Source organism: Otolemur garnettii, unplaced genomic scaffold, assembly GCF_000181295.1.
Source record: "Otolemur garnettii isolate 467f Iridium unplaced genomic scaffold, OtoGar3 scaffold00129, whole genome shotgun sequence".
In the NCBI taxonomy this organism is placed as follows: domain Eukaryota; kingdom Metazoa; phylum Chordata; class Mammalia; order Primates; family Galagidae; genus Otolemur; species Otolemur garnettii.
The window spans coordinates 2,511,665-2,526,080 of NW_003852524.1; the positions used below are offsets into that span (position 1 = coordinate 2,511,665).

At 34.8% G+C, this 14,416-nt stretch overlaps 1 protein-coding gene across 2 annotated transcripts in view; it reads left to right on the forward strand.

Moving 5' to 3' along the window:
- AP1AR (adaptor related protein complex 1 associated regulatory protein) overlaps positions 1-14,416 on the forward strand; it is a 35,949-nt gene that overhangs the window by 14,289 nt on the left and 7,244 nt on the right. The window contains exons 2-6 of one of the 2 annotated variants that reach the window (XM_003798159.3): positions 3,636-3,684; positions 5,270-5,296; positions 7,831-7,856; positions 11,956-12,052; positions 13,240-13,338. In XM_003798159.3, the coding sequence (XP_003798207.1) occupies positions 3,636-3,684; positions 5,270-5,296; positions 7,831-7,856; positions 11,956-12,052; positions 13,240-13,338 (298 nt within the window). The remainder of the gene's footprint in view (positions 1-3,635; positions 3,685-5,269; positions 5,297-7,830; positions 7,857-11,955; positions 12,053-13,239; positions 13,339-14,416) is intronic. The other variant, XM_003798160.3, reaches the window with a different exon arrangement.

The following is a 14,416-nucleotide window of genomic DNA, read 5'->3' on the forward strand; positions in this document are numbered from 1 at the left end:
TAGCATGTTGTGAAGGGTTTTTTAAAGTTAGTACTATAATTAGAGATGCAAGTTGATGTTAAGTTAATATAGCATGTCTAGGATATGGTATAAGATAACTTTACTAACAACAAAAACACAACAAGAGGTATAGCATAAATGAAACAAGATCAGGAAATGATAACTTTCTAAGCTAGGTGATGGGTAATAAATAGGGAGACTTAAGATATTCTTTGCTCTGCTTTTATGCATATTTGAAAATTCTCATGATAAAAGTTTAAAAAGTCAATGACAAAGACAAAAAAAAAATCTCTTCTGTGCGTTCTTATTTAATTAAAAGTAAAATCCAAACTCCTTTCCATGGCCTGTTAAGGCCTGGCTGCCTGTAGATCTTGCCTCCCTACTTCCTTCACCTTTCTGAGGCCCCCACCTTTCTTAGAATGTGCCGAGCATAGTTTTGCCTCACAGCCTTTGCGTTTGCTTTTCCTGTTAGAATTCTTTTCCTCCAAATCTCTGTCCAGCTGGCTCATTCCTTGGCATCTTTGTTCTAATTTTGCTTTTACGGAAAGGCCTGCCCTGACTACCCTACGTATAAAATAACCACTCTCCACCAGTCATTGTTGTTTACTCTGAGGTTCTTTTCTTTCATGGAAATTCTTACTACCTGATGCGTTTGTGTGTTTATTGTCATCCATTCCCAAGACATTTAGCTCCAAAATATTAGGGGCTTTATCTGTTGTTTATTCGCAGTTATACTGCCATCACCTAGAAAAGTGCTGGGGATGTAGGAGGCATTCAATAGATACCTATGAAGTAAAAGCATGAAACTTGACTTAAAGTTTAATGTTAAGTATCTCCTTTCCACTCTCTAATTGTTCACCTTATCCTTCCCTTGTATTCTTATCTTTACCTTGGAGCAAATATAAGAAGAAAATATAAAACATCAGGATAGTTTATTTGGGGCGTACGTGTAGGGGTTCTATTCCAATACCAGCAATGGTTGAGTAAGTAAAAAACAGACAGCCATAATTTATAAAAATACAAGTATATTAAAGTATTTCTTAACCTATTTCAGATAAATCACAGGATAAAGCTCCTCCAATAAAAAAATGTTGCCTCTGAGTTTGCCATATCGAATATTTACTTTAACCTATTAATATAATCTTAGCTTTTATGATTGTAGGAATCAGCAGATGCCATTTGTGAACAAGATTTCAATTGGATCTATTTTAAAAGGAAAGATTGAATTTTTAAAAAAACTTATTTTACTCTTTTGTTTATCTTCCATTTTAATTGTTTATTGCTATTCTTAATTTATTCATTTGTTGTTGTATCACTTAGATTCATGTTTATTTATTAGTTAGGGCTTTAGTTATGAGGACAGAAGCCCAGATGAAACCATTGTATGCACAGGTAGAATTTATTATAAGAACTTTAGGTCTCTCAAGTAATAACCAAACTGAGCAAGGGCAGTGGTGCAGCTGGTCCTTGGGGGTGACTTCAGTGCTGTCAGAGCACTTTTTCAGGGGATCTCATTTTTCTCACTGCAGATTGTCAGGAAGCATAATCGCCAGTGTCTCTCTAGACTAGCTCTCAGGAGGATAATGTCTCTCTGCTCAGTTTCCATGTAACCCGGAACCAGTCCAGTGAGGTCTGGGACATTGTTGTCTGGCTTGGTCAGGGAGTCAGAGTTATGGAAGAACATAATTGCCCTCAGTGCAGCAGGATATGAATTGAGGGGACAGAAAAAGGAGACATTTACAACAGATTATTACATTGTTGGCATCTACTAAAGTTAGCTTGTACTATCTATGTATAATTGGAAGAGAATACTCTGTTCTGCCATCTAATGTAAGTGTGGTGCAACTGTTACTTCCTCGGTTTGGACAGTGTTCTGCTTTGCTTTAGCTTTGGTGTGGTAGTGCAGTCATACCGATGGCTTATAGTGAAATATCTAGTATTACTGAACTTTTATCTCATTATTCAATTATACTACTTAGTAAACCTGGAAGAGGAAATAGATTAATCAAAGTCAGATTCTTCATTCGGAGAAGAGAGTGCTGATTGCTAGCACTTACGCAGTAGTCCTAATGCCAGAGCACAGTGTGTAACTAGAAAGCTCAACTCATTTCTGTGTTTGTTTGAGAGATGAGGAAGAGAGGAGAATGGAGACACTGGATAGTTAGACAGCTATATTGTGTTTATATCGAGTATGTTCCATGAGGTTTATGGAATGCCAATACCAAGTTCTTTGCTTTTTACCAATGATCTTACTGGACAGTAACACAACTTTGCTGCTATCATCAGATAAAGATTGTAGCAGGCAAAAATAGTACCTATAGTTTTATTGCTATTTTTATTTTTCAGTCATTATAATGTGGTATTCTCTTTCTCTAAACCAGTCAATCCTGTTCATTTGCAAATATACACATAATGCAAAGCATTGTGCCCTAACCCAAGGAGTCTTCCCTTTCTTTTCATTTATAATTATTAATTTTTAACTATTATGGGTACACATTTGTATATATATATATTCACATTGTACATGTGATGTTTTGATAGAGGTATATAATGTGTAATAATTAAATCAGGGTAACTGAGTATCCATCACTTCAGGCATTTATCATTCCTTTGTGTTAGGAACATTCTAATTCCACTCTTTCAATTATTTAAAAGTATACCATAACTTATTATTGACTATAGTCACTTTGTTGTGCTACCAGATATTGTTCATTCTAATTATATTTTTGTGCCCTTTAGCTATCCCTGCATTGTTCAGCTTTCTATCCAAGAATCCTGGCATGTTGGGAGACCCATTTGAATTTGGATACCCATGGGCAGGGATATGGGATGGAGTCCTCTCCTCCATCAGTCTTGGCAGCTATGACAGGAACCACATTATGGGTGAAAGTCTTACTATCTTCTGGCACTTCCAGTAGCAAAGCAGTTTGAGAGGTTCTATCCTATACCAACTTTGATACTATAGTACTTATAGTGCAGACGTATCTCTGGAGCAGATAGAATAATGAAGATTCTGGCTTGACTTCATATAGGTTTCTCTAGCAGGAGCAAAAGAGAATGATTAAAATAAAAGTCAATATTTGGCTTTAGTTGAAAAAAATAATGTAATGGATGATTTGTAAAAATGCCATGTATATGCATTTTTCTTCTTTAGTTAGTACGGGGATGGGAACAAAATAAAAAGCCTTCTATAAAGATGTATGGTTCCACCATTCAGAGATAACTACCCTTAGCATATTGGCATGTATCCTTTTAGATTTTTCATGTTTTATGTATGCTTAATTAACATAACAGTCTTTTTAACAAGGTATTTTACTTCACATAATAAAAATAATGAGACAAACTTAAAAATGTATTCTATTCTATATAGTAAATTTAGCAAGTTCATTTATTATTGTAAGTTTAGTAAATAGTAGTACCAAAAGAAAAAAATACTGGTTGACTAAATACTTAAACTCATAACTAAGTTTAAAACTCTGTACCATTTTTTTTTAGTGTGAATTCGGTGGTTCCTTTTTATAAATGTAAGACACTATATATTAGAGAATTTAAAGTTGCTCTTGAGGAAATGTTTTTATGTACTGTATTAATTCACTTTTATAATTGTGTTTCTGCTTTTTTTTTCCCCCTCCCAGATCCAAGTATTTTAGAACATGCTCAAGAGGTGAGCATTTAACTATAGAGGTAAGTAGTCAAGAATTTGACTGGATTAAGAGTAGCTTCAGAAGGGCAGGAGGGGATTTTTTTTGCTAAGGGGGAAGGATATGGACCCAAATTCTATATGGACTATTTGTATTTCAATATTGTTGATACTAGTGAAAGAGAGAAAGAATTGAAGCAGTGGGAAGGAGGAGTGAATAGGGAAAAGTTTGTAGAAGTTTTTTTTTTTTTTTCACCCAGGACAAATCTGGGTGAAAGTACTCTTCTATCAGTCATGATGTCTCACTATGATAGAGGTTACAAGGAGAAAGGTTTGGCCTTCTCCAGCAGAGAGCTGTAGTAGAATCAAAGCAGGAAATTGATTTTAAGCTACTTCACAGCAGTCACTTTATCTTTGTATGGAAAATGTAATAAGATATTATCTTTACTCAGTCTCTACTATTGACCAGCTGCTCTACAGTATGGGTTAGGAATGTCACTGCACATAATTCTTACAACTCTGTTGTAAACAAGTGGTGATCAACCTATTTTGTGAATGAGAAATCAGAGGCTTAGAGAGGTGGAGAAATTGGGCTACATTATAAAGCCTTTAAATGGCAGGACCTAAATTCCAGTCTAAAATTGCTTGGCTCCAAAGCCTGAACACTACTTCACTGCCTTGTATATTAATAAGGAAACATGTAAAACAGGTATAAGCTTTTTCAAAAAATAATAACAATATTAAAAAAGATAATAATTTTGAATTATATGAATAATTTGTCATTTTTAAGAGATTCTTTAATTTTCGAAACCTTTTGAATTCATTTTCTCCCAATCTTTAAACAAAACAATATAACAATAAAATACTTTTTCTTTCTTTCAAGTCGTTATTTATCAAGATATTCATACTTTAAATGCAAATATTTTAATAATATGATTTCATAGTAATGACTTTCATTAGGTCATTGACATAATAGCATTAATCACATTATAGGAATTGTTAACATTCCTATATATTTGAAAAGAGTGCCTACCATCTAGATTTTTAGTAAATATATGAATGACTAGATGAATTTAAACACAGAAATTTTTATTTGGTTACCATTTCAATCTGTTTCTTGATTAATTTTCCTTCTCACATTAAATAATGTGTTTTGAACTCAACTGAAGTGGAAAATTCTGATAGTGTGGATTTAAAATAACTGCATCAGGGGTGGTACCTGTGGCTCAAAGGAGTAGGGCACTAGCCCCATATGCTGGAGGTGGTGGGTTCAAACCCAGTAGCAGCCCCCCCCGCCAAAAACTGCAAAAAAAATAAAATAATAAAATAACTGCATCAGATATTCAATTCAGGTTGAAAGCTTTATTTTTGATTTATTTTAAAATTACTGTAATTCTCTTTCTTGATTTTCATTCATATAAAGTCATCAATTTACTCTTGGATAATATATTAGCTTGCCTTGACCTTTTGTAGAACTTTTTAAAATATCAAATGAAATGATGTATAAGAAGTTACTTAACTATCTTGTAGAAGAATATTATTTTTAAGGTGAAAAAAGTGACATACTTTCTTGTGAGATACGTACTACAGACACATACCCTCCTAACACTTACTTTTTTGTTCTTTCAGTTTGAGAACCTAGTAGAAAGTGATGAAGTAAGTATTTCCGTAATAGTGCAAAGCCTATATTTTTTATTCTCATTAACTGTCTCATTAGTTCTAACAATTATTTTTATGATATTTTAAAATTTTGTTTTGGAATTTTAATTTCTGGTTTTTGTGTTTACTTTTTAGTCTTTTTTGTATCATTTCCTTCTTTTACTAATTTATATTAGCAAATACTTAAGAACTTTTTACTGTAAAACGTGCAGTACTATTCACCCACACACACTGGGTTTAAAGCATTATATAGAAATCAAACTTCAAAAAGTGATATTTCTAACCTCTTGCCATTAGGTAGGCAGAGTACTTCAACAATCCAGGATAGAGTTTCTTTAACCATAATTTTCATGGATTTCTGAGGGTGGAATTTATATGTGTTTCTTCTACATTCAGTTTGTGACTTTAGGCATTTTCTTTTTTATCAACTATTTTTATGTTGATTTTTTGTTTCATCTTATATAAAACTCAGCCAATTTTAAGATGTATCCCAAACACAGAAATGTTAAAATATGAAAAAAAGTCATTTTAGAATCAGCCCACGTGATGTACATGTCTACACTTGATCTTACCCAAATCTGAGAAGTAATGTGGGGTATATTTCTTGTGTGCTGATAGAGTTAGAAGAGCTATAGTTTGTGTGCTGATTTCCAACTTCACTAATTGCATGAGTTTGCAAATTACTTAACTGCCTTGGAGCCTACTTTCTACATCTCTAAATTTAGTTAGACCAGAAGAACACTGCAAGTTCTGACCTTTTGTCATCTTTGCTTTCTAAGGAAAGAGGAAAATGTATTAAACCTTTTCTTTAAAAATGTAAATTATTCTTTAGCCCAGCATTTCTCAGACTGTGTGCAGAATACTAGTCTTAAAGTGTAAATTAGCATATAAAAGGTTCTGAAAAGAACTATTTATAAACGGTATTTAAATTTTTTCAACTCAGAATCTCCCAAATTAATGTAGGTATAAATTATTTTTTAAAATAATAATATATGTTTATCATTAAGTAGAACACATTTTGGAAACTATTTTACCTTTCATTTTCTCAGTATAATATCACCCATTTTCATGGAATCTATTTCTTCCCTTTCTCAAAGGTCATTTTAATCTCTATGTCTTTTAAAAAGTTGAAGCGAACACTGAATACACATTTTTAAAGCTTCTGACAGGCAGTAAATGTAAGAGTTCTTTCCACCTCCCGTATAGTTCATCCCAGCATCAGAATGCTTTTCCTAAGAGCTCATGATTCCATGTGTTTTCTTAAGGCGCTTTTTATTTGGTGTGTTGGCTGAGGGTTTTTGTTTTGTTTTGTTTTTGTTAATCACTCTTTTCCTGTCATGTCATATTTTGTGGTGGGGTTAGTTGAATGTCATCCTGTTTTATAGTACTGTTTTCTAAACTAATTCAGACCACTTGGAATTTTATTCCTGCTGTTAACTTGTAGTCATATATTTTAACTGTCAGATATAGATAAAATAGTTTAAATATGCATAACCCCAAATTATTATTGAAAATAGCTATGGTTCATTCTAGATGAAAAAACTATAGATAATTTTGTAATCCTGTGAAATAAACAAAAAGTTGATTTTAATTATTTATTGTAATTATGTTCTATAAAGTCACCATAAATGCTAAATTAGGGAATGCTGAAGCATCACTCCTAGAGGAACATTTTCATCAGCCAATCAGTTTTATGTGTGTTTCTGTTTAAGACACTGTGTGTGTGTGTGTGTGTGTGTGTGTGTGTGTGTGTATTTGATTCATTAACTTTGAACTTACAGGCAGCAGCACTAACTCATGCCTAAACAAAACTTTTTTATTATGCCATACATATTTTCTCCAAAAAAGGCCGTATCACAGCCTTTTTTTCCCTAAAGAACACTAGACAGCCTTTCAGTACTATACTTGGGGTTATTTCATACAGCAAAGTTACCACCAAAAAAAGCACAAAACTTCAAACAACATGGCACTAAGTAGATTGTAAATGGACCCTTATTTATAGTAGGAAAGCGGAAACAAAAAGGCAGAGTATCACGTACCTCAGCTGGGAAAGTGCATTGTTGGTCAGCTCGGCGTTTTCACTTCTTTGTGCATGTCCTCAAAAGTCTAAGAAAGCTCAGAGATTATTGATTTGTGGTTACAAATATGTTTTAGCAAATAGGCAAATTTGCAAATGTGAAATCCATAAGGGATCAACTACAAATGATGACAAATGATGACAACATGAAGAATATGTTGTCTGGTACCATCCTGACCCTGGTTCATTTGGTATATAAGAAATATCGGTTAGAAAAAATTAAGAAATGTCCATAATTACATAATTAAGCTTAGGTATTAAACTGTATTTAACCTTTGAAAACAGTAAAATTTTAAAGCTTTTTGTTTCAAATATTTTTAATAATGAAATTTATTTACTGTAATAAAAATAGGTAAGTAGAAAATTTTATAACTAAATAAAAATTTCATTGGTTTGCCTTAAATAGAATTCAGCTAGTAACATTTTTGTAATTGTTTAATTAATTTTTGTACAGGGGGAGAGCCCAGGAAGCAGTCATAGGTAAGGCTTTAAAAATAATAATAACTTATACATAAACTGTAAGAATTCTCCAAGATTTCAGGTTCTACTATTTACTTGCTTTGAGACATTGAACAGTTTACATTTCTGAACCTTAGTTTTTGTCTTTCTGAAAGATTGAGGCAAGTAATACTTATCTCAATAGATTGTTTTGAACATTAATGAATAATGTATGTCAGTGCCTACATGCTTTCCTAGAACCTAAGTTGTCATGTGCTTTTTAATTTTCTTAACACCATTTACTATTGGGGCGGCAACTGTGGCTTAAAGGAGTAGGGCGCCGGCCCCATAAGCCAGAGGTGGTGGGTTCAAACCCAGCCCCGGCCAAAAACTGCAAAAAGAAAGAAATAAAGGTGGTCTCATCTAAAAAAAAAAAAAAACATTTACTATTGATAAATGTCTTTTTAAATTTTTTAACTTTTTTCTTCTTTTCCTTTTTTATGACATTCTCAAACTAGTTCTGTTAAATCTTTTTGTTTCTTTCTATAGGATCCAGAAACTTGACACTGTAATTTTTTTAAGTAGCTTTTTTATACTTTGTTAAAATTACTTGCACTCCTTAAAAAAGAAGCATCTATCTTTAAGTCAAAAGAGTGTTGCTAATTTACAGCAGAATACCGTGAAAAACTCGTAATTTGAATATATGTTCCTTACTATTTTTTAGTTTAGCAAACGTTTATTGAGAAACTGTCATGTGCCAACCACTGTGCTAGACGCTGGAATTTAAAAATCAGACATGGTGTCTTCATTAGAAGAAAACATCCTGGTCTAGGAGATAGATTCTGGAGATGACTAATTTCAATGTGAGGCAGGAAAAGCAATGAAGTGGCAGTTATAGAACATGCTAGGAAACCCTAAAGGGGAGGTTCTTTGCCCAGAGTGCGTATAGGGAGGCATGTGCAGGATGACTTCTTTAGTGAGTTATCACCTGGGGTTGACTCTTGAAGAACTGATTATTGGTAGAGAAGAACGTTCTAGAAACAAATAATTGCATAAGCAAAGTGCAAGAATTGATTGGAAAAGGGCACAAGGAAATGATGTGGGGTGGTGAAAATGCTCTGCATCTGGCTTTAGGTGAAGGTTACAAAGGACATATAATTGTCAAAACTTTATGAACTGAGCACTTAAAATCTATATTTTGTTAGTTATATTTCAAGACTTAAAAAAATAAGCCAACTGGGCACCGTTGTTCATGCATGTAATCCCAGCACTCTGGGAGGCCAGGGTGGGTGGATTGCTTGAGCTCACGAGTTTGAGACCAGCCCGAGCAAAAAAGCAAGACCCTGTCCCTACTAAAAATAGAAAAACTGAGGCAAGAGGATTGCTTGAGCCCAAGAGTTGGGGGTTGCTGTGAGCTATGATGCCACAGCTCTCTACCCAGGGTACAAAGTGAGACTCTCTGTCAAAAACAATAAATAAAAATAAAAATTTATATATGAATAAATAAGCCTTAGGCAGAAGTTAGAACTAGGAGAACAGGCAGCACCTGTGGCTCAAGGATTAGGGCACCAGCCCCATATACCAGAGGTGGTGGGTTCAAACCCAGCCCTGGCCAAAAACCGCAAAAAAAAAAAAAACAACAGAACTAAGAGAACAGAAGCAGGAGACATATTTTATATGTGACTGGTTAACCATGATAGCTAAGATTACCTATCTGAGGCAGGGATGCAGGGAGAAGAGTGAGGTGGTTAGAGTTTGGAGGAGCAGTGGTCTGAGGACTGAACAGGCAGACACTAGAAGAGGAATTTGAAGATGACTAAGAATCATTAGAAAAAAGAAAAGACCCATGAGAGCATGGGAAGACAAGGGAGGAGGAGAGAAAGATGGGCTAGAGGGAATGGTCAACCCTGTGTCCTGTCCCATGAAACTGAGGGAGTAAGATAAGGACTTAAAATAGCCCGTTGTACTTGACATAGAAGCCACTGATTGCCTTTGCTAGAATTATTGAAATGATGGTAGCAGACATAGGCTGCAGTGAATTGATCTGTGAATGAGAGTTTAGAATGTAAAGCAAGAGAAACACGGTAGTTAAGAACAAGGAGCTACTCACGCCTGTAGCCCCAGCAGGCTGGAAGGCCGAGGCGGGTGGATTGCCTGAGCTCACAGGTTCAAGACCAGCCTGAGCAAGAGCGAGACCTTGTCTCTAATAACAGCTGGACGTTGTGGTGGGTACCTGTAATCCTAGCTACTCAGGAGGCTGAGACAAGAAAATCACTTGAGCCCAAGAGTTTGAGGTAGCTGTAAACTATGACACCACCACACTCTACCAAGGGCGACAAAGTGAGACTCTATCTCAAAAAATAAAAAATAAAGAACAAGGAGCTAGACTACCTGGGTTCACATTCTAGCTTTGCCACACACTGTGACTGACTTAGACATACTCATAATCTGTTTTTATCTCATTTGCCTCATATGTACAAACTACCCATAGGGCTGCTAGGAAGGTTACAATTAGTTAATATCCATAAAGCATTTAGAAGAGTGCCTGGCACATAGTAAGTGCTAGATGTGATAACCACTGATACTGTACATTTAATTAATTTTAAGAATTTTGTCTGAAAGGGGAAGAAAAAAGGAAACAGTAAAAAAAAAAAGGTAGACATAAACACAGATCAAATGGAAGTTTTTATTCCTTGCTTTCTTATTTCTTCTCTCCTTCACGTGGAGGAAAGGCAGAAAACAGACAAAAAGAATAGGTTAAAGATAAAAGAGGTGGGGTGTGATGGCTCATGCCTGTAACCCTAGCAGTCTGGGAGGCTAAAGTGGAGTGTTCTTAAGCTCAGGAATTCAAGACCAGCCTGAGCAAGAGAGAGAGACTCTATTTCTACTAAAAAATAGAAAAAAATTAGTCAGGCACGGTAGCACATGCCTGTAGTCCCAGCTACTTGGGAGCCTTGAGGCAGGAGGATCACTTGAGCCCAGGATTTTAAGATTACAGTGAGCTTTGATGACACTGCTGCACTCTAGCCCAAGCAACAGAGCAAGACTGTCTTAAAACAAACAAACAAACAAAGGTAAAAGAGAGGTGCCAATTGATACAGCATTGTCACAGAGAATTTTCTGGAGTGGGGCAGGGGAGGTGGTCTCAGTGATGAATGATGAATCAAGAGTATAAGTATAATAGTGAGCAAGTTAAGAAACATTACCTTTGCAGAGGATGGAAGGAATAGGTGGGATAGAATTAATTTCATAGAGGAATGGCAAAAAGTTGAGGAAATTCATGGTTGATACTCCCCCTTTCTTAAAGTGGGTTGGAGTGTCTTTTAAGAGAAAAAAGTTTGAATAAGGAACTTAAGAATATGAGGATTTTGTAGTTGTCAGTGTAGGATGTGAGAGGGAGTTGATAGCATGTGAGTAAATGGACTATCGCTGGGCGCTGAGGGTTAAATTGACTTTGGTTTTTCTCTAGCAGCCCACAGCAGAAAGGGCTAACCATGGACATGGGCCACAGTCATAAGGAGTAAACTGAGTGAACATGGGTTAATGAGAGGAGTTTGCAGAGTTGGATATGTTGGCAAGGAAGTAGTTCAGATCTGCCGTAATGTCCATGTTGGCTAAGTGGAGTAAGGCCAGGCAATGATGGGGATAGGTCAACCGGGAGAAAAGTGAAGGATCCAGGGCCTGGGGAGACCAGAGGGATGGAGCAGGATAAATGGAGGATTAAGAGTTCAGAATGGTGTGAGGGCTGAAGAGTTCAGAATGGTGTGAGGGCTGAAGTCAAAGCGTAGTGTACTGAAGTTTTTGTTTTATGAGAAGCATTTTGGGATACGGTTCATCATATACGCCCATAGGTTAGATGTGAAGCAGAGCTGGGGTGTAGTTAAATTAAGTTCACATTTCTTCAAAGGTGGTAAAAAACTACTCTCATAATATAGCATCTTACTTGGTTTATACTAGAATAGAGCAAGTGGTAGAATGTATACTTTTTACTCTTATGTTAAATTGCTTGAATATATTTTTATAGCAAAATTTCAGAATTTCACTGGCTTTATGGATATTGTATTTGGACTTACACCTATCGGAAGTTTTCTCTTTTTTTCTTCGTTTTCTTTCTTTTCTCCTCGTCCTTTCTTTTCCTTAGGCCTCTTACGGAGGAAGAAATTATTGACCTAAGAGAGAGACATTATGATTCTATTGCTGAAAAACAGAAAGATCTTGATAAGAAAATTCAAAATGAGGTAAATAGTCTTTTATGTGGCTTAAATATATGTTATCATAAGGCTTCATTTACAGGGGAGAGTTGTCACTAAATAATATATTGCCTACAGTCATCAAGCCTGTATGTAGATATATAGATGAAAGTGATTTAAAAGTGAAAAAATTATGCCAGCCTATTGTAATTTCTTATAGTTTGGCTTAATTTATCAGAAATCATGTGCTGCCCAAGAATAAAGATAGTACATTCCTTTAAAAATAATTTCTTAATTCACAAATAGTAACTCTGACAAGAATATAAACATTTGTGTTTAAAACCAACTTCTAAAAATATTACTGTTTCACAATAAGTGTTTCTTTAAAGTGTTTTTGTTTGTCTTGGGTTTGTTTGCTCTCAGTGAACCAAGTACTTCTAACAATAGTACGTGTAGAAGTTAATATTTATAGATATGTAATGTATTTATAGAAATGGCCTATAATTACAGTTTTGCTATTAATAGACTAAATGGAATTAATCGTATTCTGCTATACTTTTGAATGTCTGTTTAGTACCAATTAGCGATTTCAAAAACATTAACTCAAGCTACACAAATAGATGCTAGTATTAGTCTAAAGAAAAAAAACTGTGTTGAATTTTGATTTTTAAGTTAGCTTTGGCATGCTATAAATATCACCAAAGCAGTTTGTATGCTATTATGAATGGCAAGAATTTAAATCTGAAGGTAGCTTTTTGAATATTTTTATAGTAAAATTAAGGAGCCATGCATGTCGATGGAGAGGCACGAATTTTGTGAAAGCTTAATTCAATCTGGTAGATGATAATATTAGTTAGTCTTAGTTGTTAAAGATCTTGGAGTAAGGAGGACCAAAACCAGAAAACTAGTCATGGTGGTATGTGTTGGAATGATGGCTGAGAATGAAGATCATTGTATATCCTAAGAAACAGTTGTGTGTTTATACAAGTTAGAGGCTACTGCTTCATAACGGACTTTGTAAAGAATTCTATAATGTGTTTCATATCATTTGGGTTATTTTGTAAAAGGAGACATTGAAATGAAAAGTCATAAAGATTTCAATTCTGTAATGCTTGGTAGAGGTCAAAAATTTTTTAATAATTTATTTTTTATTTTATAATTAGAAACATTTTATTTTTAGAGCAGTTAGACAGGTTCTGATTTTTGTTAATCCTTATCGTTTTGTTCATGTACAGTTAGCCTTACAAGAAGAGAAGTTAAGACTAGAAGAAGAAGCTTTATACGCTGCACAGCGTGAAGCAGCCAGGGCAGCAAAGCAGCGAAAGCTCTTGGAGGTGAGGGGAAAAGACCCCAACGTATATTAGGGTTGCTTTTCTCCTTATTTTCTCTGACAAATCTTAGTTGGGACTTTTTTACCCCTAGAATCAAGGGCTTCTTGTCTAACAACCAAATGTATTTATGCATATTTTCTTAGGACTTTTAAAGGCAAATTACTCCATCTTTAACTGCTAGAAATAACTTCAAATTAAATACTTGATAGACAATAAATTTAGCTTTAGATTAACAGAAGCTAATTCCTGTTTATCCTAGAGATAAATTTTAGTGCTATAGAGTTCAGTATTCTTCTCAATAAATAAGTATACTTTTAGAGTGAAAATACTGCAAAGCTAGTCTGTAAGTATAATTTCCAAAACATTTCATTGTGTTGTGTGAGATTTTTTTTTAAACAATTCTTTAAACTGCTAGGATTTCATGTGCTTCCTAGAATTAAATCAGCTGTGTGATTTTGCCATATAAAGATATAGTTTACTTCTCATCTTTATTCTTCTGTCTTTGGGAAACTGAGAGTTCAGGTCTTGATAAATCTCTGGCATATTATTTGGGAAAGCAGATTTACTATATCTTATCACCCTATATGATAATATGGCATTATCATAATATCTCACAGCTATAAATAAGACACTTACGGAGTCCTGGTTAAGCTCACAGCTGTAAATAACAGATACTTACAGAGTCCTGGTTAAGTGTCAGGAACTAGTCTAAGCAGTTTACATGTTTTACCTTGTTTAATTCTCACAACAATCTTAGGAGATGGTGTTTTTAATCCCTGTTTTATCCCTGAGGAAACTGAAAGACAGATATATTTTATAATTTGCTGGAGTTCCTATAGCTAATAAGTGGCAGAGCCAGAGTTCAAACACAGCAGTGCTTAGCAAGTATCCTATTTAGTATCTTTTTCCTTACTTAGCCTGTGTGGATTCACTACTGTAGTGTTAACTAAGTAGGACAAATATGTCACATATTAAAACTTACAGAAATTGGGCGACACCTGTGGCTCAAGTGGCTAAGGCACCAGCCACATACACTTGAGCTGGCGGGTTCGAATCCAGCCTGGGCCCGCCAAACAACAAT